The sequence below is a fragment of the Centroberyx affinis genome, unplaced genomic scaffold (genome assembly GCF_046629955.1).
Source record: "Centroberyx affinis isolate AG114_WGS23_722 - 3 ecotype Tasmania unplaced genomic scaffold, CSIRO-AGI_Caff_v1 ptg000843l_1, whole genome shotgun sequence".
Classification (NCBI taxonomy): Eukaryota; Metazoa; Chordata; class Actinopteri; order Beryciformes; family Berycidae; genus Centroberyx; species Centroberyx affinis.
Window position 1 is genome coordinate 154,608 of NW_027279439.1, and position 23,723 is coordinate 178,330.

The following is a 23,723-nucleotide window of genomic DNA, read 5'->3' on the forward strand; positions in this document are numbered from 1 at the left end:
ACATTATGTAAAGGAAGGGAAACACGATACTTCTGAAGATCATTGCATAATTTTCAAGGGATTCAGGTTTATCAAGTTCATCACTATGCTATTACTGTTTGATAACTGCAGTTCTTATGTGACACAGCTGTGTTGTGTTGCTGCACAACAACACATATTTCTTGCAGTTCCTCATATTTTGTGATGGTTTCAGATTCCCAGCTTCTCGTGGTTCTCCCACAGCCAGGCATGGTATTTGTTTAACTTGTGATCTTGAGGAGTCACCTTTGACATAAAGACACAATCAATCAATCAATCAATCAAACTTTATTTATCTTTTGTGCAAGATTGCAATACAAAGTGCTTAACAAGATAAGAAGATAAAGAGATACAACACAATAATTAAAACCTGAATAATATATTAATAATAATAATAATAGTAATGATAAAAATATTAATTGTAAAAAAGACAAGCATTTGCATTAACATTCTATAACTTATGTTGTAACCCGCTGATAGTAGAATAGTTATGATTACACTCACCTGTCTCCACTCTCCCACACAGAAGATTCTATAGGAGTCGTTGCCATACTTCCCAATACCATGCAGCTCTATGGGGTAACGCCACTGTTTAATTAGGTATTCATCTGCACAGGAGTAGAGGGAAAAGAGACTGTGAGGTTTTTCTGGCCACTGCTGTTGCTAACCCATGCAAATCTACTGTGACAATTAGTAATACTGTAATAATTAATAGTGTAGTTAATGTAAACATACAGCATGCACATAGTAGTCCATCCTGCACAGTGGACAAGCACATTCACCTGAGAAGCGGATGATTATTTTGGCTCTGAGCTCATACAGGCCCAGCGGCTTCATGAGTTCAGACATGGGCTTCCAGTCGGCCTGCCGGGTCAACTCTGCAGACGGGTAACGCTCAAAGAACTGCCAGAGCACTGGAATGGCCACCTTGCCTGGAGTATAGGAAAGAAGAAGAAAAAATGTTTTAATGTGGTTGAGTGCTGGTTGGTACAACATCCAGTGTGCTGCTTTGTGTGTGTGTGTGTGTGTGTGTGTTGGATCTTACCACTGGTCTTGTTCAAAAAGATGGTAGCCACCAGCAGCTTCCAGGGGTCATGAAACAGGGTTTCCTGCACCAGGTTGAAGGGAGAACGAGGGGGGGTCCACTTCTTGAATGCCTTTCTCCTGGGGGGGCTAAGGCCTGCACATGGGCAGTGTACGAGTCTTATTAGATCACACACACTGTATTTTATATGTATTTTATATGTCTGACATCCAAACACATGAACCTTATCTTTGTCTCTTGTATCAATGAACCATTTAAACATTACCATCTCTCTGGGATTTCCCGTTGAAATAAGGACTGGTCTTCCGTTTGTCGCTGAAACTTTTGGACTCTGGACAGACAGGAAACATATATGTATGAATAAATAGTAAATCCAGACAAAAACGAACTACAGCTGCTGCTTAGACAAGCTGTCAGACAAGTGTGGATCATACATACTATTCTGGGAATCTCTCACTGGTGAACAGCGCCCACCAGTGACGTCAGGTGATAACAGCTCCTCTTCCACGTCTTGCTGCTGACTCTCGGCACCAGCCTCCAATTCAGAATTAGACTTTTTGACAGCTTCTTCCTTTATCTCATGCCCATCTTCCACATCCTCACCCTCATTCTCGCTGTCAGTGGCAGGTTCCACAGTCAGAATTGGGGCCTGTACATGCTGGTGGCCAGTCAAAGTGTCCTGTGGTCCAGTGGAAGGAGCCAGTCTGAGGATCTTCTCTCTCAGCAGGCCCCCCCTCTGAGGGCTCTTCTGTTGTTTAACATCATCCACTGCGGTTGAAGGCCCAGTCTGTATGCAGCACTTCACAGTCTTATCGATTTTGTCACTACACCCATCTAATATTTGTGTGATCTCCTCTTTGATGTCGCTATTAATATGGTTAGTGTCTTCTGTGCTCTTTACAATCTCCCCTTTGATATCACCTCTGATCAAAGGAGACCTGTCACAAGTGTTCTTGCTCAGCCCGGTGCTTTGATGTTTAGCTGTGGCTGTCCGCTTGCAGACTGCGGAGGGAGATGCTCTTTTAGTTTCATTTGGAGGCGGGTGCAACATTTCTGATTCATCTTCTATTATCTCCCTCTGCTTATGTGCTTGTTCCTTCTTTCTTCTCCTCCTCTGTTTCTCGTGGGAGGGGAGTAACAGCGGAGTTGTGATGTTGCCGCCCTTGGGTGCGGTGAAATCAAAGAGGCCTATGTCCAAGTTCCCTTCTGTTCCGTCTTTTAGGAGGAAAGCTTGCAGAGATGCTCTCGACCGGAACGTCTGACCCTGGGGACTTCAACAGCAGAGCGATCCGTTACCATGTGATATTGATTTGCAATGCACTTAGCCTCGTGAGTTATGATTACATACAGAGAAAGGAATACAAGAAAACACTGAGTCACCTTGTAATGTAGACGTCCATTTTGCCTGCTGTCTTGCCAGTTTTCCGCTGCCTCACCACTCTCGTCCAGCCAGGGGGCATTCTGGAAGTGTGGCACGAGTCAGCCTCCTCCTTGTGACTTTGGTTATTTATACTTATACAGTCTCCATCTCTGTTGGTCTCCAGCTGACTATCACAGGCTGAGAGATGCATGCTGAGATCTGTGCTGTTGTTGTTGTTGTTGAGCCTGGTTGTAACATTGTCCAGGAGTTGACTTTCAGAGATTATTCCCACATCAGCAGCCATGCCTTCTCCGTCAATGTGTGATCTTTACCTAGAATTTAATCGATGGAAAAGTCACATATAGATATCATCACTCCATTGTTCAGAATTTTATAATGTACCTTATAATGCACCTTATAATACTATGCCATAAATGTACAGGTGATGTAGTCTGACATAATTCATAACAATGGCAGAAAAGTAGAAAAGGTTAATGTAACGGTCTGTTTCAAATATGGGAATGACATACCTGAATGCTCGCCAACCCGGACCTCCTCCCGGTGTTACAGGGGTGTAGGACAAGTGTCTTAATGTTGTGGAGACTGGTGTGTGCATTCCTTCTTCCCAGTTATTCTCCGATCCCAATATTACAATCGGAGGAGGTCTTCGGTTGCACACACGCAGTAAAAGCAGGAAGTAGTAGATCGGAGTCTGCGCAGTAGGAACGAATCAAGAAAACGGAGCCTGGTATGAAAATTGTCCCCGAAAAGCAACAACAACCTGTTGAAAACAAAAAAATCTGTCATATTTGCAGTTAAACGGCGGAATGAGAGCCGTTCCCGCATGGATAGACAAAGTTCACGATCGTAACAAAGTCGAGCAAAGGTAAGAATCTAAGTTATTTATTTGAGTTCAACTGCTAACTCCGGCCTGATGCTGGGATGTGGTTAGCAACGGCGGTTGCTATGTAAACTAGTGTTAGCCAGCAAGCTAACATTAGCCATTCCTACGTTAAGAAATACAATTATCACTTACACATAACAAGAATACTATAGCTGGTTTATATTTCTTATATATGCCATTCAAAAACATTTGTTCTATCAATAGACTAGCATGGCAACTATATTTACGTTAACATAATGTCGGTTGGAGCTAACGTTAGCTAACGTTACGTAGAGATAAAACAGTTTTATCTCTATGGTTAGCTCTCTTTAGGTCTAGGTTGGTGTTGCTGCACGTCATGCTCACATACATTTGGATTTAGGAAGCTAGCGTTAGTTAACGCTGACGTTAGCTATGCATCTCGCAAGTCCAAGATCACAGACTAATACAACTCGAGCTGTATTTATTAATACATTCTGGGTGCAGCTTGTCTTGTCTTTATAAAGAGTTGAGGCACGGTGCCGAGTTTGTGTGACTGTCATTCTCTTTCTCCCTTCCAGTATTTATGATCTTGCCTTCAAGCCAGATGGCAGCCAGCTCATTGTTGCTGCAGGATCTCGTGTCCTGGTAAGACTGGTCGTGTTTTTGTTGGCCATGGCACAAATCTAAAGAACACATTAAGTATTGTATCTTTATAATTTAATTTTTTGTTGCAGGTTTATGACACATCAGATGGAGCTCTTATTCAGCCACTGAAGGGACACAAAGACACAGTGTACTGTGTGGCCTATGCCAAAGATGGTACTTCATATTGGTTGTCCATTTGTACCACACATTTGCCTGAATCAACCATAACTATTATCTTACATGGTACTATATTCTTCTGCAGGTAAAAGGTTTGCCTCAGGGTCGGCAGACAAAAGCATCATCATCTGGACATCTAAACTGGAGGGTATTTTGAAATACACGTAGGTGTCGCCTTTACATTTCACTTAAGTGTTACAATGTACTCTATAGAGTGCATTCTTCCATCACTGATTGTTTTTTTTATGTGTGTATCTGTAGTCATAATGACTCTATCCAGTGCATTGCCTACAACCCTGTCACACACCAACTTGCCTCCTGCTCCTCTGGGGACTTTGGTGAGTGCTATGAGCTTTGATTTTGGGCCTATGCTTGACATTATACTCTTCTACAAATTCTCTATGAATGCATTCTGATATTTTAGAGAAGAAAAATTCTGCCCTTCCCCGACCACTAGACATGTGTATTTCTTCTGACATTTTTAGGGCTGTGGTCCCCGGAGCAAAAATCTGTGTCCAAACATAAAGTGAGCAGCAAGATAACATGTTGTGGGTAAGAAAGTAAAGGCTATTGGTATATTTATCTGTGATGCTGAAGCCCTTTTATGTGACACATTTATGATGAAGGGTTTCATTTGATTGCAGATGGACAAACGATGGCCAGTACCTGGCCCTTGCTATGATGAATGGAGTAGTGAGCATCCGGAACAAGAACGGGGAGGAGAAGGTCAAGATAGAGCGTCCGGGAGGCTCCTCCTCTCCTATCTGGTCCATAGCCTGGAACCCCTCTAAGTTAGTCTTTCGTAACTATCCCAGCTTAAGACTGTAGAACAATTAGTGGTATCACATCAGTGGCCATTTTTTAATTAAACTCGTCACACACTCTATAGTTTTTACATTGTCAATTCAAAACATTAATCTAGATTTAAATTATGAATGTGGTAATGAGAGTGCAGCACATTGTAAGTGTATAGCCCAGACAGGGCCAACAGGTGGCAGTGTTTAACCAGGCAGATCCTGACAGGGACTGGTGGAAGTGGATGCCTCTCTGTGAGGGAGAGGACGATGTTGCCGTGGATGAGAGCTGCGTGTCGCAGCAGCTGCGCCTGCTCTATGATGCCCTCTACAGTCAGAGCAGACAGGTCAGCAACAGCCAGAGTGAACCACTGAGCAGGCAGTTCGAGAGCGAGAGGCAGACAGACAGCAGAAGAGACGTGTATGAAGAGGATTTAGTAGAACCACAGCTGCAGGAAAGCTTTTCAGACTCAGACTACTACAGCAAGATCAGGTAGGGGCAGGAGGATGGGTAAACATGGCAGGGGTGAAAGCCAGTAGGAAGATATACCAGATATTTAGCCTTTAATATAATATGATACTTTATTGATCCCCATAGGGAAATTCTCTGTTTACTTGCCCCCCTCCACAGGGAGGTCAGAGGTTAGCGTCAACTACAGATCAGTGTTTCTGGAGCTGGAACTGTTTCTACACTGCACTGCTGCTCCCAGATGGAACTTAGTTAAAGCCTTCATCATTACCAAAACAACTTATTTTCCTGTCAGTATGTTGACAGGAGCACTTAAACTGTAAAGTCATATTTGCTGTATTGTCCTAGGGATGAGCCCAATGACATTCTGGCTGTGGCAGACTGGGGTCAGAAGTTGTCCTTATATCAGCTCAGTGGAAAGCAGGTGAGTATCACAAATATTTCTGTTAACAACACTGAATTCTTAAATACCACACAGTATACATAAGTACGTACAACAGGAAGACTTGCCAATATACATACATATTGAGTCCCATTAATGTACAGCACTTACAATATGTGCCCACAAAAGAAACCGTGAATCACAAGTGCGCAGCTTTGCCGCTATGAACTGCTTCAAAGGCCTGATGACCACAGGAAGGTAATCCTGATGCCTTGGATGGGAAATGCAATTGGCTAATAACATTTGGAAACCATACCTGGGTCAAATAATGTTTTGAAATACTGCTCAAAGTTTGTTTTCGTCAACCAGTGCCAGGTGGGTTGGGTTTGCGTTTTAGTACAGTTCTGTTTTTGGGTAGGCAAGTTATCATTCACAGAACAGTGATTTGGTAGCTCTCAGACAACATTCTCTGATTGGATGATAGCTTGGTGCTAAATATCAAAACATGTGACAAACTCCACCCATCTGGCCCTTTTTAAGCAAGGCAAAACAAACGCTGCAAAACAAGAAAAAAGTAGAAATACTATTTGACCCAGGTCTGTTGGAAACCTCATCAGCCACGCTGACTCACTAAATTATAGCAATAAGACAGAAGAACACTTGGTAAACCCTCTGTCCAAAATATAAAGTATTGATAACACTTAACTGACTTTGAGGCCTGTATTTCCTGTTGCAATCAGGCTGTCAGGGTCTATTGAAACCATAACAGTGCATTGGAAGTGATCCTTCTCCGCTTCTAGTTATGGTCCCCTCACTGTCTCTCCTTCCCCCAAATTCCCTTTGGGCAATACTGTAATTATAGACAAATATGCACTGTTCATTACTCTGCCATGAAGCCTTAGGCTCATACATTGTCACAGGCCTATTTATCTATTTAAGTGAACATGCTGTTTTGATTACAACACTAGGAATAGTTTGCAGTAAAAGAAAAGAACTTGTCCAAATGGGTATTTCAGTGTAGAAGTATGGATTGTCAGGCGGCTCTTTTCCAGGGTGAGGAGAAACAGATGCACACAGTTGGGGAACTGATATGACGTTGTGCAAATGGACTTTGAGTGCTAGTACAATAGAGTCTATTTAGAAGAGAGAACCTGGCTTTTTTTCGCCTATCTTTTGGTCCGACACTCAAAGGGATGGTTGAATGTGTTATGGTCTTTGATGTGTGTCAGCCCAGACAGTGGAAAGTGCTGGCCTAGACCCCTGGTCCATAAATATGAGAAATCCTTGTTTTAATGTCCACTTTTCTCTTTGTTTCTCTCAGATTGGGAAAGACAGGACTCTCACCTATGACCCTTGCTGCGTCAGCTACTTCTCCAAGGGCGAGTATATAGTCATGGGCGGCTCTGACAAACAGGCCTCCCTCTACACTAAAGATGGGGTGCGGCTCGGCACCATCGGAGAGCAGAACTCCTGGGTGTGGTCCTGCCGGGTCAAGCCTGACTCTAATTATGTGGTAGGTCTGCATCTTGTGAAGCCATATGTCCAGTCAAGTTATCTGACCCATAAATAATAGTGTGTGTCAGAGTGTGAGAAAGAGGCAGAATGAGGTGATGCAAAACAGTGAAGAAAAGCTCAGACTTGCCATTCAGAGTGACAGTATGTATTTTCTTGATCTGATAAAACAGCACCTCTTTAGCTACACAGATACACAAGGCGTTTTATTTTACTGTAACACCTCTGCATCTTTGTCTCTCACTATATTTAACTGAAAGTGATGAGACATACAAGAGAGAATTGGTTGCTGGCAGATGCTCTCAATTTCTATCTTGTAGATGCTCTAATAACAGGAACATTTTGCCACTCTCACAGTCTTTTCTTAGACGTGTTAATAGGATGTACTGCTACATTGTTATCTCTTGTCTAGGTGTTGGGCTGCCAGGATGGGACCATCGCCTGCTACCAACTTATCTTCAGTACGGTTCACGGCCTCTACAAAGATCGCTATGCTTACAGAGACAGCATGACTGATGTCATTGTCCAGCATCTCATCACTGAACAGAAAGGTGCACCTTCATTTTCGCAACAGGATATTGAGTCTTCAGTCAAAGCAGGCAAAGAACTGTATGTAGGAGACATGATGGAGATCTACCCTGATGCCACTTTAAATATATATTATGTGTACTGAAGCATTAAGTTAAGTGAAGTGAAGGATTCTCAGGCAGGGTATGTATTTTTCATATGAAGGATTTCATTCTAAACTACTGTACATCCATTTTGGGAAAAAAAAATCCTACCTTTAAATTTATCAGTCCATATTTCAAATGCACAAATTATTCTATACTTAAAAATGTAACTCTAAACTCTAAAGATTACTCATAACTTTAATATTATTATTATATATTATATTTTTACTTTCATACCAGTCACTCAATGGCTTTTGTAAGGATAGGAGATCTGTTTTCTGAAATGACGATTATCTAATTTTTAAATTAAATTCTTAATATATAATACATTTATCTTTTTATAAAGGAGAATGGACAGTCCATCTTCCTCCAGTATTCCATTTCTGACATGCAGCTGTGAGCAGGCTGACCCAACAGGACACACTGGCCAAAATATTTCCCATGACTACTCCCTCTCCGTTTCCCCAGTGAGGATCAAGTGCCGTGAGCTGGTGAAGAAGATTGCCATCTACAGGAACCGTCTAGCCATCCAGCTGCCTGAGAAGATCCTCATCTATGAGCTCTACTCGGACGACTCCTCAGACATGCACTACCGCATCAAGGAGAAGATCTGCAGGAAGTTGGAATGCAACTTGCTGGTGGTCTGCTCTCAGCACATCATCTTGTGTCAGGTCAGGCGGTGCAGCGATAGAGTGCCTCAAAGAATCACAAATATGTTTGCAGTAAAAATGTTGTGATTGCTGCTTCCTTTGGCTGTTTGCTTTTTGTGTCTTTCCTCAAATCTTGTGTGACGAACAGCATTCCTTAAGTCACTTTTCTCAGGCTAAATTCCGCTGACCTGCAGTGATATTCTTGTTCTATGTAAATTACACTAATGCACAGTTGACAGATTGGGCAAGAGCCCATAGAGACATTTGGACACCATTAACATGATGGAGATGGAGTGAATCAGTGGTTAGCCATGCACTACAAGTCCAAACACCCGGGAGAAAAAGATAGCGGTGTGGAGTTGCTGGTTTCCCAGATGTTTCTGCCTAGTTTGTAAAAGGCTCCAGCTGTGCGTGTATCTGCAGGGTCTGTCTCTCCCCTTCTCAGCTCTCTTCAAGCTGCATAAAGTGAGACAGAGGAGTGAGAGGGACGGACCGCAGTCTGTGGTACCACTGGGTGTCTCTTGGGGTTTCTCTGCTTCTTGTCTCTATGTGTTTGACAGAGGCTGGTAGGGAGGAGGAGCAGCCATAACACAGAGGTTATTTCCTTTTAAATCTGTCTGTGTGTGACAGAGGTGCCTCAGATCTCTCTCTAATAGGCGTGCTCGTGTTTCATGCCTCAGTCAGTTTTCAGACCATATAAATGGGCTGTGCTTGTATGGGTTGTGCATGTCTGTGTCAAATCAAATCAATGTTTATCTTCATGGCATTTCTTTCTGATGGTACACCACACTTTTGCCATGTTTAAAAGGGGAAGAGAACAATGTGGTAAGATTTGTGGGACATTTAAGAGTATGTTTATACAAAGTAAGGGGCCAGATTAACAGGCTGTCAAATGATAAAACCAGAATAATTTGGCCAAGGTCATACTGAATGAATCCGTGCAACGGCAAGTGAGTGTCTCATGTGTCATGTGTAATTGTGGTCTCACCTTTTCTGCTTTGCTCTTGTGTAGGAGAAGAGGCTCCAGTGTCTGTCCTTCACCAGCGTCAGGGAGAAAGAATGGCTGATGGAGTCTCTCATTCGCTACATCAAAGTAATTGGCGGTCCACCGGGCAGAGAGGGCCTGCTGGTGGGGCTGAAGAATGGGGCTGTGAGTATTTTGAGGAAGTGCATTCCCAAGTTAAATGACCTTTCAAAACGCCCTCACACACCCACTAACTCAATGGTCGAAGGACTGGAATAGAAAAGATGAAAATGTTTGCACCGTGAAGGAAAAAATACATCCATATGCATGGGGACAAGAGTGCATTTTACATCACAGAATGCATTCCTGATTTTTTGTATCTTTGCATATTGTTCATATTGTGTTCAATCCACCCTGTTTTCCAGTTAGACAAGTTCACACAATCACTGATGCTCTTCTCTGATTTTGTCCTGCTGGTCGTTGTTTCTCCACTGTAGATCCTGAAGATATTTGTTGACAACCCGTTTGCCATCACGCTGCTGAAGCTGTCAACATCGGTACGGTGCCTGGACATGAGCGCTTCTCGCAATAAGCTGGCCGTGGTGGACGAGCACAACACCCTCCTGGTCTATGACATCAACACTAAGGAATTGCTTTTCCAGGTCAGTGGGCAGTGGAGGGGAATAAGATAGGGCTGAAGGACCTTACATGCGCTTGGCAGGCTTTAAATATGCATTTCAGAGGTGCAGTGGAACTAATGGAAACATGCGTACATATTTATTTGCATCAGGTAAAGGTACATGACAATATGTTTTTTTCATGTCTACGCTCTTACTCATGTTCCCCTGCCTTGTCTGCCTTCCACATTCACTCCTAGACCTTGTTTCCCTTCTAACCTCGTTTTCACCACTTGCCCTCAGGAGCCTAATGCTAACAGCGTGGCCTGGAACACCCAGTGTGAGGACATGCTGTGCTTCTCTGGCAGCGGCTACCTTAACATCAAGGCTAGTAACTTCCCCGTGCACCAGCAGAAGCTGCAAGGCTTCGTGGTCGGCTACAACGGCTCTAAGATCTTCTGTCTGCACGTCTACTCCATGTCTGCCGTGGAGGTGCCTCAGGTGGGTGTGGTGTCAGCAGGTTGTGTCTGTCCTGGAGGCAGCCATGGTATTCCAGGTGGATATGGTGGAGAGATGATAGGCTCGTTAATGGCAGTGGCCACTGGTTAGTGTATGGTGAATGGTTAGAGATTGTTATTGTCACTCATTTTTGGAGTGTTGGACAGGCCTTCTTTTGTACCGCAGGGAAAAAAAGTACTACACCGTAATGATTTGTCAGTTAGAGAGGCAGAGAAGTGGTGAGGATATCGTTTTGTAGGTGATGCCCTTCATATTCATTCATCGGTTTATTGCTGTCGTGCTTTTTGACGGTGATGTTGTTGCTCCTCCCAGTCTGCGCCCATGTACCAGTACCTGGAGAAGAGGATGTTTAAGGAGGCCTACCAGATCGCCTGCCTGGGCGTGACGGACAACGACTGGAGGGATCTGGCCACAGAGGCCCTGGAGGGACTTGACTTTGACACAGCCAAGAAGGCCAGTCAGACATGCACACATCTTTCTGATTAGGAACAGTGGTGTCATCAACACACCGTAAACACACACACACACACACACACACACATATAGTGCCATTCTCCTGTCCATCACTAGATGGGGCAGCGAGATGCCAGTATTGTTTTCTCTTTCAGTTCACCAGTAGCTACTGCAAAAGGAAAGTGTCACAAAACAATAGAATGGGAGAGGCCGTCCTCTGATTTATTTCTCCTGTTTTTCCACTTGCAGGCCTTCATCAGAGTGAGGGACTTGCGCTACCTGGAGCTCATCAACAGCATTGAGGTAAAACTTACTCTTCAGAAAGGCCAAAAAAATAAGGCCAGGTTTGACGTGTTCTTGGAAAAATGAAAACGGTGCCAAGAGCTGTAGCCAGGGTGAAACACAGGATATACTGACTGTCCAGAGCAAGCTCTGACATCATCAAAGGGAGATGGGGGTCGGAGAGATGGAGACTGGTCCAATCGTGCGTATTACCGTCATTATACGTTTAATTGCTAGGCTTTCCTCTGGGCTGCACTTCAAACCCTAGAACAGGGGAGGAACCTGTATCTGAATGACCTCCTCCCCCAAACCACACACACACATGCACACACATACACACACTTTCTTAGACTTCAGCATGCACTCATACAGAGAAGTTTTGTGAGGGGAGGAAAGTGTTTTAATATGAACTTGGCTGATCCCTTGGGAATGTTCCTGCTCTGTTCCCTTTTGAAAAGGGTAAAATTCCGTCTTTGATAAAGCATGCTTTTTTTGTGATATGAGTTGATATGGAGAGAAAGGATCATTGAAATCCATAAAAATGGCATTTGTTCTCTCATTCCTTTATAACTAGACATTTAGACACACTACAGTTTAGTGGGGGGATGATTCAGCGGTGAGGCTGATTTCATCCAGCGAGCCAATCATTTTTTCTGTGCCTTCTGTGTGGTGTGACTCTGTGTGTGTGTGCGTGCATGCACGACTGATTGTGTGTGTATGTGCGTGTGGGTGTTTATCTCCACACACATGCCTGTATTTGTGTTGACTGATTTGCAGGAGAGGAAGAAGCGGGGTGAGAACGACAATGAGCTGTTCCTGGCAGACGTCTATGCCTACCAGGGGAAATTCCACGAGGCAGCCAAGCTCTACAAACGCACCGGCCATGAATCCAGAGCCCTGAGCATGTACACTGACCTGCGCATGTTCGAATACGCCAAGGTGATTAAATCATCGATCGACTAAACAAACACACACACACACACAGACAACATACCTTTGTAACAATACAGACACAAAGACCTGGAAAGCGTTGCATGTTTGAGGGGTGTAGAACATATGTTTTACTTCACCATGTGCAGTTATGCCAAGTTGGGGCCCTGCACTGTGTGTTCAAACGGACCCCCTTCACAGTCTGTCTTTCATCTCCTCATATATCACTGGAATCTCCATATATATCATCTGATCAGTACACACACACACACACACGCACAGTCTGCCCGCTTACACACGTATCCCTGTGGAACATGAGGCTAACCTACACACACAGCTACAATTGGAAATGGAGCAGAGAAAGAGAGAGAGATTGTCCACTATATGTGAATTCTTTGGTGAGGAGGTCAGTTGGAGTTGAGACAAACTCCTGCTTAGTGTGTTTACGTGTGAGGGACACTTTGATCATCAGCAATGCATTCACAGCGCTGCAGCAGATGACACGGCCATGACTCGTGTATATTTGTGTGTGTGTGTGTGTATCAGATTGTATGTGTGTTTGATGTGGCTGCTGTATATTTATGCGGCTGTGTGGCCATCTGGCCCTGCAGGCCGTTTGTTTTAGGTAGGATGGACACCGGAGGTGGAAGGCCTGCTAGCTCGGCTGCTGTTTGTGTGACTCTCTTCCTCCTGTCTCAGCCTTGACCCAGACGGTTCTATCTGTCTGAACTGGACTTCCCTCGCTCTACACAGGACAGATGTTCTAATCCGGATGTATTAGGATTATACCTGTAAAAATTAGTTCTGTCACATACCTTCCTCACTTGTCATGAGTGTTAATGAGGATTTCTCAGTTATCCATTAGTATGTCAGTGTTGAGTAAGCTCTTAACTCTCTCTCTCTCTCTCTCTCTCTGCTTTCTGCAGGAGTTTGTAGTAGCGACAGACCCTAAGAACTCTCGGATGCTGATGACCAAGCAGGCGGACTGGGCCAAGAGCAGCAAGGAGCCTCGGGCGGCAGCGGAGATGTACCTGACTGCAGGAGAACACGTCAAAGCCATAGACATTATAGGAGAGCATGGCTGGGCTGACATGTGGGTGTCACTCATTCTATGAAACATTTTAAATTAGTCTTCCACTCTAAGACACAATTCAAAATTTCAAGTATGTTATTCGTATGTTCTTCTCCATTTAGATTTGTGTGCGTGAACAAGTCTTCCCCAAATCTACAAACAAGAGATCCAGTGTTCTTCTTACACTGATTTTACAAGAATCTAAGCACAATCAGTTCAGAACTGATTAAATGACAGTAAAATAACCTCACTTTGGTCAAACAAACATTCTGAGCCCAAAATGTCTCAATTTTACTGTTGGAGGAATAGAGGAATATTAGGTTCTTTGGTTTCCTAGGTTTGACAGATTTATGCTCACAAACATTGATTGACTTATCTAAGATCATAGGAATAACATAATAATTCTGTTTTTTGCTTCAAGCAGTGGTGTCCAACCCTTATCAGGCACAGCAAGAGTCCAGTGATCATCCCAAACTTGTTTTTGTTTTTTTTAAAGATTATTTTTGGCATTTCTGCACTATTGGATAGTAGACAGTAGAGAGAGATTGGGAGGGAGAGAGAGAGGGAATGACAAAAGGTCCTAGTTCAGATTTGAACCCAGGACATTGCAGGTAGGTGATGTGCACCTTAGCCAACAGAGCCACCAGGACACCTCGATCATCCAGCTTTTAGTGTTAATATCAAGTACACACATCTCTCACACAGCATGCCCCCACAGCAGTGTTAGAAGGTGTCTTTCACTCACACATTCAGTGTGAGTCATGGGAAAGTGCGGTGTGAGTGTGTGTGTTGTTGGAAAGCAGGCACATGGATAAGCCGGTGTCTGCAAACTGTCAATCACAACTTCCTGTGGCCTGGGACACCGGGGCTGACAGTGGGCCAACACAACAAACACTGGGACTAAACACAGTCGGGGCCTGTTGGGCTTCATCAGACTCAGCTACTAACAGTGACTGGATCGGAGCGACGCCTTATTCTTTGTGGATGTTGTGAGCATAGTTGGATAGATACGATACACAGTAGGGGACGGGGTTGTACAGGGCCCTCTTTGAGGGTTTATCTGCACACACACGCACGCACTCACCAAACACCCCCCCCTCCCGTGTGTGTGAGCTCATTTCTCTCTCCTCTCATCCAGGCTGATCGACATAGCTCGTAAGTTGGACAAGGCAGAGCGCGTACCGCTGGCGAAGTGCGCGCTCTACTTCAAGAAGCTGAAGCACCACGGCTATGCCTCAGAGACTTATTCCAAGATGGGAGACCTGCAGGCGCTGGTGCAGCTGCATGTGGAAACCCGCCACTGGGACGAGGTCTGACACACTTAACGCACAAGGGCGGCACACCTGCTCAGCTCATCATGACATATATAGAGTGCCCTTACAAAATCACATAAATATAATGTGAACTGCATAGCACTGTGCCACATAAACCACTGTGCTGCTCAGAAAGCCGTATCATAAACCACATCATATAAACCACAGAATGTTCATGGCTGTTATTCTAGCAGGAACCTTTAGAAAAGTATATTGTCTTGGTTAAAGTAGCCACAGCTGAATGCAAACAATGAGACAATAAGTCCGCTTAATTTCCTTATACACTGATAAACTGAAACCATGCGCACAACACCAGAGCTAATCATCCAGCTTGAGATTTCTCTGAATCCATGCCCACATAATGATTAGAGAGTGAGAAGCACAAAACGCTCTAATGCACTGAAAGAGCATCAGCTTAAAGCTCTATTCTGTTTCCAATCAAATTCCTCCATCAGGGCGGCTCATGCTGCACAGACAAGAAGAAAATATTACATTTCCTTAATCCATCTGCAGTCTTTAATCGAGTTACAGGCGTTACTGAGATGCACATTGGCGGTTTGCACGCTGAAACGGCAGAGAAAGGCAAAAAACAGAACATCAAATCATGATCACATGCTTCTGCCGCGGTGTCTGAGGAAGTCCTCCTGGATATTTATTTGATCCATAGAGAGAAAAAGTAAAGAAAGAGCAGCGGGAGGGAGGCGGAGGTTGGGAGAGCTGTTATGCTTTATGTCCTTCACTGGGGAAGGTAGACATCGAGAGAGGACAGAGCACAGACTGAGTTACAGCACGGACCATATGGATGCTATTCGCTGCACCCACTCTTTCTCAAACCAAAGTAGCCCTTAGACTGGGTTTTGCCTGGCTTGACTCAGAGGCTTGGGAGAGGACACACACACACACACACACACACACTCACACACACACACACTTTTACAGTATGGTATGACTGGTGTGTGTTTCTTGGCTGAGGTTTTGCCAGAGGACATTTAGGTTAATCAATCACCGTGACAGGCAGATATGTATCCATAGGGCACTGTAACAGCACTCTACACCCTGACATTCAAACAGCTCCAGTTGTAGTCTAATTGAGTGTGAAGTCAACTTAGCTCATACACTTTTCTTTGTTCCCCACTCATTAATAACACTGTAGTGATGTTTTGACTAGAAATAATGTGTGTCTCACTCAATAATGTGTGGCAAAACCTGAGTTCCTAATCAACTGCAGTTCAGCTGTAATTATCCAGGGCAGGCTGTCTGTAGGACACATGATTCAGTTCCCTATATATTACAGTATATGGGCCTTGTGTCAAGTGATCACATACAGTATATTAAATCTTGTTATGTGTTGGATGGTTAGCTCAACCCTCTCTCTCTCTGTCTGTCTCTCTCTCTCTCTCTCTCTCTCTCTCTCTCTGTCTCTCTCTCTCTCTCTCTCTCTCCCTCCCTCTCCTTCACTCCCTGTTTATTTCTCAGGCCTTCTCACTGGTGGAGAAGCATACCCAGTTCAAAAATGACGTCTATGTGCCCTATGCCCAATGGTTGGCTGAGAACGACCGTTTCGAGGAGGCACAAAAAGGTGAGTTTGCCTCACCGATACGACTGTGCTTGGTAACCTTTGGCCTGGGTGTATGGGATGCTCTGACACATGCGTTCATACATTCTCTTTTAAAATTTATGTTTTGAGGACTATTTCAGGGAACACCAAAGTCTAGAATGACAGCCAATGTGTACATATGGAAACGATAAAGTCTGGCCAGCTCTGGACCCAGACATTTTTCACTACTTCCTCTTGATTCTCTGTATCCACTGTAAAACATGATCCTCTTTGCTAGAGCAGAGTAGAACGGAGCCGAGCAGCCTGTTAACTGAATGACATGCATGCATGCCTCTAATCACCACTACTACAAGCGGCTCTGATGATGATTATCAACTGTAACCATAGTTATAATCAGCTCATAGATTTATAATTATGATCTCAGCAGGCATATTTCCTCTTCTGCATAATCTCCCTCTGCCTGTCTCAGCGTAGAATAGAAGGCTGAACGGGCCTGATTGTATTGGAGCTTGCCTATGGTCATGCATTGTGCTGATTGTGTGTATTTTAGTCAGGCGGTAACGCAGTATTGTGTTACTAGTGATTGTAATTGAGTCTAGGCTCCTGGCTTGTCTCCTGACCACTGCACTGGTACTCCCCAGTAACGCAATATGGTTTAGAAATGGTTACCTTGATGCTAGGCTAATTGGCTTTGTACCATAATTATTGGGACCCAAACTGTTGCTCAGTAGTTCTCAAAACTGGGGTCCGGGGACCTCCAAGGGTTCTTCAAGGGTTTCCAGTGGGTCCTGCTGCAAAATGAGGAATATCTGATTTTCACTCTTATCTCACTAATCTGACGTTAGGACATTGAGACGGTATGATATAGAAATGTCTATTTTGAATGATGTTTCACTCTCCCCACTGTTATCTCCCCCTACCTACAGTGCAAACAGATATCAGGTTCTGTACCAAATTGTATCCAGCCACAAAAATCTTCTAGATGGTGGTCCCTCACACAAAATCTTATCAAACGAGGGTTTGTGGCCTAATGTGCATCTATTTTAGGGGCTTTGACACAAAAACGTTTGGGAACCCCTGCCGTAGCCTATATTCATCATCGTTAGCTTGTGTATGTGGGTTCTTGTAAGGTTTCTGTAAGGGGCAAGGGATGGGGGGGCTCCTTCCTTACACTAACCAGCAGCAGCTGAATGTGGTTTTTATCCAGCCAAGTGGACTGCTAAATATTTGCCACTAATATGTCTTGACCCCCCTGTGGCTGTTGGGGCGGGGTCACCGCTGGGGTTGCCTCCCTGAAGCTGCTTCTAATTACCCACTGATAGGAACAAGAAGAACAGCTCTCATGTTTATTAGCGCTTTACTCTCTGAGTGCTGTGGTGTTTGATATTCAGGAGTAGCCCCCCTGTCCGGCCCACTGGAGAAGATGTTTGTAGTTACATGTGAAAAATGAGGAAAACTTTGTCTCATATTCTTTGCGTACAAATTGCTCTTGGCATTTGGATAAGTGTGTGTCTGTGTGTGTCTGTCTGTTTGTCTGTTTGTCTGTGCATCTATGCGTGCCTGTGTTTTTTTCCATGCAATAAAATTGTGGTAGCCTGAGAATGCAACAACAAACAGTTCAGCTTCAATAGGGCTAAACTTCAGTGATCCTTTTCAGATGCATGCTAATGTAGACACAACACAAGAGTGCTGTGTATGGGATAGATGTTTTTGTACACTCTATTGCTGATTGATATAACACAAGAGTGATTCAACCTTTACCTAGTTCATGAAAGCTTTTACATTTGCTGTTCTAAACAGCTTTCCTGGGGAAAATTTTTGAATAAATAGAAGAACTGGATAGTTAGCATGAGCAGCGATAGCCACCATGGCTGGATAGACAAAGAAAAGAGTGCCACCTACAGAAACTCAAACTTCATCAACAGAAAATCCAAGGAAAAAGATGTCACCGTACTGGTTAAGGATGCCAACAAAACAAAGCAGGGCCTCATTACCACTTTAAGTCCAGCATTGCTACAGTATTAGCCAGTTTTCAAGGGCACGTAATAAAAATCTATTGCGCTCTCTTCCCAACCCATCTTTCTTTCTCCCTCCCAGCATTCCACAAGGCGGGGCGACAGAACGAGGCTGTGAAAGTGCTGGAGCAGCTTACCCACAATGCAGTGGTGGAGAGCAGGTTCAATGATGCAGGGTACTATTACTGGATGCTGTCTATGCAGTGTCTGGACATTGCGAGGGGTGAGGTCTACCATCAGTACACTGATACACAAGCCACGCCCTATGGAATGAATACACAATTTGTTTTTCTTGTAAAGCTTGATGCATTTATTGTGTCTAACTAATGCTTTTGGTCTGTGTTTGTGTGTGTTTGAGCTAGAAAGTGATGAACAGAAGGATGAGATGCTAAAGAAGTTTGAGCGTTTTCAGCACCTGGCTGAGGTCTACCATGTCTACCACTCCATTCAGCGTTACACGGTGAGAACATGGCAGTGGGTCAGCTCAAAAAAGATTTTTCATCTGCCCATGTTACTAAGGAAGAGCTATTATGACAATTTCACAAATTTCCTTCCTAAGATGCAAATACTACAAGTAACTATTAGTCCTAGAAATCTCCCTTTAGGTTAACCCCAACCCCGTATTATCTCACCTTAAAACCTCTATCACCTTTAGAGGCCCCTCACTCCCCAGTCACAACGGTTCACTTCCTGAAACCGCCCTGACCCCCGTCACCGTGGTAACCAGCGGCTTGATTGATCATGATTACTACCTCGCCAGCGGTCTTCCCCAAGCCCTACTTATAAACAAGCAATGCCTGGTTATGAACACTATATGGGTGACCTGGCCTGTGTCAGTGTCCTCAGTTTGTTGTTACAGTTTTCTGCCCTGCTGTGGTCACACCCCTGCAATACAGAGGCATCACTGTGATCCAGACCAGAGCCGGAAACCTCCATATCTCACTTTAACTCTCCCAGGCAGACACTATGGAGTTGAACCCTCCACTTTTGGCAGAAAGTGCAGTGTTAGTGATTGCTTTAGCAAATGCTCCATTCCCTTTCACCCCACCTGTGTGAGTAGGTTCTGCACTGTGAGGTGGGATGAGGCACTTAGGCTGTTTTTAGACCATGTTTGAAGACAGGAGAGGGAAAAGATGAGGGGGAGGGATGGAGAAGCATAGACATCTAGCAGGCTTTTAACAAAGGAACTAAAGCCCAAAACTTTACTAGAGATGCCTCTCCATTTCTTTTGACTCCTCACATTCCTTTTCCATCCTTCCATTTTTACTATTTTCCTCCCCAGGATGAGCCCTTCAGTTCCCACATGCCAGAGACACTCTTCAACATCTGCAGGTTCCTCCTGAACAACCTCACAAAGGACGTACCGCTGGGCATTTCCAAAGTGTATCCTTCCACTTGAGAAAGTAGGCCTAACACTGTATAAGATATCAAGCAAGTATTTTTAGTAGAAAGTATTGTGCATCTCCTTACTCTCTGGGTAATGTTGAAAAACAGACGTGCCAATCTGAAGTCAAGCCTGGCAAATTAATGATGATAAAGTGGCGGAAAAGAGATAGAAGTAGGGAGAGAAGGGAAGAGTTGGTGCCGCTGAGAGAAAGAAAAGGGGGTGATGATGATGATGAGGAGGAGGAGAGGAGGAGGAGATGTTGCCAGGAAGAGGCACATTCTCAGCAACCTAAACAAATGCTCTGATTACTGAACTTTGTGCATACATATACATACACACACTCACGCACTTAAAATGCGCGTTCATTTGAACAAATACACACACAAAGCCACCCACGCACCCACACACAGAGAAATCCATGTACTCATACAGAGCCGAGGTGTGGAGCATGAGGAAGGAAATCCCAGCCTTTCAGGAGGAAATCGGGCTGAGCAGCTGGAATCCTCTGTGGCCAAACAGAGTCGTTCCGAAAACTTTGAACTTGGATTTATAGACTTAGCCGGGCTGCGTTGGACTGCGTTGGAACAATGCAACACAATGTCACAGAAAAGCTTTACTAAACAACTTACACAATAAGAGGACATGCATTTATCAACAGTCCCAAAAGTGGAACAGAACTGGGTGTGTGGGAGGAGTTGGAGAGTAGCTGAGTGGAGAGGAAAGGAGAGGAGTAGAGTTAAGTTTTAGGTGATGGAGGAGTGCCAGCTTAGAGCTTTTGCAGCTGCAACTCATTGACCTGTCATTGCCACTCTCCAAGCTTCACTCTTCAACAATCTGCCTCCATATAAATACAAACAAGCAACAATTTCCTCATCTCAAACAGGAAAACAGGCACACATGCTTGTTTAAGTACACACAGAAGCCCACAAACAGCCTAACCAAAGGACGAGGTATTATTGCCAAGGCATTTAAATGCTGTTGGTGGCTCAGTGGGGCATTTTAGCTCTAATACAATGCTACGGTCTGGTTGTCCTCGTCAGGGGAAATGAGGAAATATACCTTTATGCCTTTGTACATGCATGCAAGTTGAAACTTTTTTCACATTAAATTATTTAAAACAAATTGTGAATGAGACAACCAATAATCGATACCCCAGTGAAATCCCATTTGCATTGCCAACCCTGCCTCTTACATAGCTTAGTTTTCCTTGACCTGATGATTAGTAACACCTTGTATGCGCTGGCCAAGGAGAGTCGAAAACTGGGTGCATATAAGCTCGCCAGGTATTCCTATGAGAAGCTCCAGGAGCTCCACATTCCCTCTCGCTTCCAGGAGTCCATAGAACTGGGCAGCCTCACCATCCGCTCCAAACCCTTCCACGACAGCGAGGTGTGTTAAAGAGTCAAGGATGATGTACCTGCTGGTATACTTAACCTGTTCTGAGCCAGTGTTCATAAATTCTGTTTGAATAGTAGAGCCACTGTCTCCGCCCCGCTTTCTAGCATGTATAGGTTAAACCTCTGTGTGTTTACCACAGGACCTGATTGAGGGCATGATGTGCTACCGCTGCTCCACCAACAACCCCCTGCTGAATAACCAGGGGAGCGTGTGCATCAACTGCAAACAGCCTTTCATCTACTCAGCTTCATCATATGGTCGGTAACACACACACACACACACATTGTGCAGTATTTGTGCATTGTGCAGTCAGTGAGGACTCCATTTGTGTTGTTAATGTAGCATATCTCCATGTGTGCAGAGGTACTTCCTCTGGTGCAGTTCTACCTAGAGGAGGGCATCGATGATGAGGAAGCTGTGTTGCTTATTGACCTGGAGGTTCCTCACATGGACAGGAAGGCTGCACGCTGGCAGGATATGAGCAGTGGCAGTGGTATCCTTTTGATGATCATTGTGTACACACACATACAAACACCCCCCCCACCCCCAATGATTAACATGCCTCCTATGAATGTTTAATGATTAACTCCCCGCTCTGTTGCTCTTGGGAGTATGTATCCATGTCTTTACACGTTGCACATCTCTTAGAAATTAAGCGCGTGACTTTCCCCCGCCTTGTGACAGTTCTGAGAAGTTGTTTAGTCTGTGTTGGCCTTGATTCTGCGCTGGTGGGTAAGCTGTCAGAGCTAAGTCATCTTAGCTCTTGGAGCTAATAGGGTTAGAGAGGCTCTCCTGTCTCATCTTAATGACACTAACCCTCTAAGAGCCGTAGCCACAGCCCCAGCGCAGGGATTAACCTGCATTAGCCGGCAGGCCCTCAAGGGCACCGAGGTCTGCTCTGTTCACGCAGAGCCACGCCATGACTGACAGGCTCAACTGACTGGCATTTTTAACACTTGCACTCTTAAAATAGCTTCTTAGGGATAAATTTATAACCTAGTAAGGTTTTTCTTGTTTTTAAAATGTATTATTATACGACACAAGTAAATGAGATGACATGCACAAGTGTGAAATGTATGCTTTGGTTGGGCCAGTTGTTCTTAATTAACCCCAATCAGAGGCACAGTCTTTGAAGATGGATGACGGTGTGGATGATGCAGAGGAAGACCCTTTCACAGCCAAAATGAGCTTCGAGGTAAGGAGGGAAGAGGCAAGGAGAGAGATGAAGCGAGTAATATAGCGGTCAAACCAGCGGGAGAAGGTGAAAGGATAGGGTCTATATATAATGTGAATGTGCTGTTATGTCCGTTCACACTATGTGTTTCTCACAGCAGGGGGGATCTAACTTTGTGCCGGTCAAGGTGAGTCACTCTGTGCTGCGCTCCATGAGCAGGAGGGACGTCCTGATCAAGCGCTGGCCCAGGCCGCTCAAGTGGGAGTACTTCCGCTCCCTACTGCCTGATGTGAGCATCACCATGTGCCCCACCTGCTTCAAGGTACAACACACACTTATAAGACACACAGCCAGTGTAACCTGACATGAACCACATATTCTTTCTTTCTTTCACTTTCTCTCACTAACATACACAGTTCTTTACTTTGTTTCCTGACTGTCATGTTGCTTGTCTCCTCATTCTGGCTACAGATAATGTCTGTCTTTTTTTCTCTGAGCCATATTAATATGTTTCCATACTTGTGTTTCCTTGTAGATGTTCCACAGTGAGGATTATGAGCTTCTGGTGCTTCAGCACAACTGCTGTCCATACTGTCGCAGACCCATCGATGAACCCAACTGATCTACTGTCAGCTAGAGCAGCTCTTTTAAACACTTCTGTTTTTGTATCCTTTAGCTAATCTGCTTTTTGCATTGCTATGTGATTGTAATCTAGTCGTTATTGTAATATAGCCATTTATTTATTGTCAAGTTGATGCTCATCTGGTACAGGCTATTCCTCCATCTCACTCCTGAGGATGGCCTTTTATCTTCCTAGACTGAATGATTGAAGTGAAAGTGTTTGTGCGTTGGTCATTATAGACTGTAAGAAAAGCGCATTGTCAGCCAATCAACCCGATCGGATTATTGGGATCAGATTACTTAGGGCTGTCACTGATTACATCACCACTTTAAAGGGAACACGTGTATGAAATACTTATGGAAAAACACATTTATAATAAGAAAAACACATTATTTTAACCTAAGAGAATATATGTATTGTTTGTATGTACAGCATATGATTAGTCACACTGACCAGACACATCTGTCAAAACAAGTGCATTCCACATGCTTATATACTGCAGTTTTATATTTTCTGATGACATGGCATATAAAAAACAAGTCTTAAAAATGTATTGTATTTTTACTTTGTCAAAAAGGAAAAACAAGATTTTTCAATAAATGTTTTGATATTTTATATAGCGGGTTTTGCTCCTGTTCATGTTGAAATGTGTGTATTTGAACCGTAACCATGATTATGGGTGTGTGTTGATCTCATTCTTAATGATGTTACCCTGGCAATGTCAGTAATATCAACTTCTTACTCTCTCAGACTGTACCATAGGATTTGTGTGTGAAAGTGAAAGAGGTGGAGTGAGAGAGTGTACTATGTACAGTATGCCCTAGAAAGTCT

At 44.1% G+C, this 23,723-nt stretch overlaps 2 protein-coding genes across 3 annotated transcripts; one reads left to right on the forward strand and one right to left on the reverse strand.

Annotated features, from left to right (window-relative positions):
* Positions 1-3,060, reverse strand: mbd4 (methyl-CpG binding domain protein 4). Its single transcript, XM_071521010.1, has 8 exons — positions 2,954-3,060; positions 2,444-2,755; positions 1,502-2,334; positions 1,329-1,394; positions 1,064-1,198; positions 801-950; positions 523-626; positions 1-264 (listed from the first exon to the last, which is right to left on the reverse strand). The coding sequence occupies exons 2-8, from the start codon at positions 2,725-2,727 to the stop codon at positions 190-192; spliced, it is 1,647 nt and encodes a 548-aa protein (XP_071377111.1). The 5' UTR covers positions 2,728-2,755; positions 2,954-3,060; the 3' UTR covers positions 1-189.
* Positions 3,061-3,174: 114 nt separating this feature from the next.
* On the forward strand, positions 3,175-23,422 carry ift122 (intraflagellar transport 122 homolog (Chlamydomonas)). Of its 2 annotated transcripts, XM_071521003.1 has the most exons (29): positions 3,175-3,309; positions 3,867-3,933; positions 4,023-4,107; positions 4,196-4,274; positions 4,372-4,448; positions 4,596-4,662; positions 4,755-4,901; positions 5,722-5,797; positions 7,077-7,268; positions 7,680-7,818; positions 8,407-8,609; positions 9,601-9,738; positions 10,050-10,214; positions 10,473-10,670; positions 11,001-11,141; positions 11,391-11,444; positions 12,201-12,362; positions 13,280-13,446; positions 14,564-14,735; positions 16,215-16,317; positions 18,394-18,534; positions 18,674-18,771; positions 19,594-19,694; positions 20,922-21,087; positions 21,236-21,353; positions 21,458-21,609; positions 22,232-22,291; positions 22,428-22,592; positions 22,806-23,422. In XM_071521003.1, exons 1-29 carry the CDS (start codon positions 3,251-3,253, stop codon positions 22,890-22,892), a joined length of 3,579 nt encoding a protein of 1,192 aa, XP_071377104.1. In that variant the 5' UTR covers positions 3,175-3,250; the 3' UTR covers positions 22,893-23,422. The 2 variants fall into 2 exon arrangements, with proteins under 2 accessions (XP_071377104.1, XP_071377103.1); XM_071521002.1 differs by lacking the exons at positions 3,175-3,309; positions 3,867-3,933; positions 4,023-4,107; positions 4,196-4,274 and having other exon boundaries at positions 4,392-4,448; positions 21,458-21,589; positions 22,215-22,291.
* The last annotated feature ends 301 nt before the right edge of the window (positions 23,423-23,723 follow it).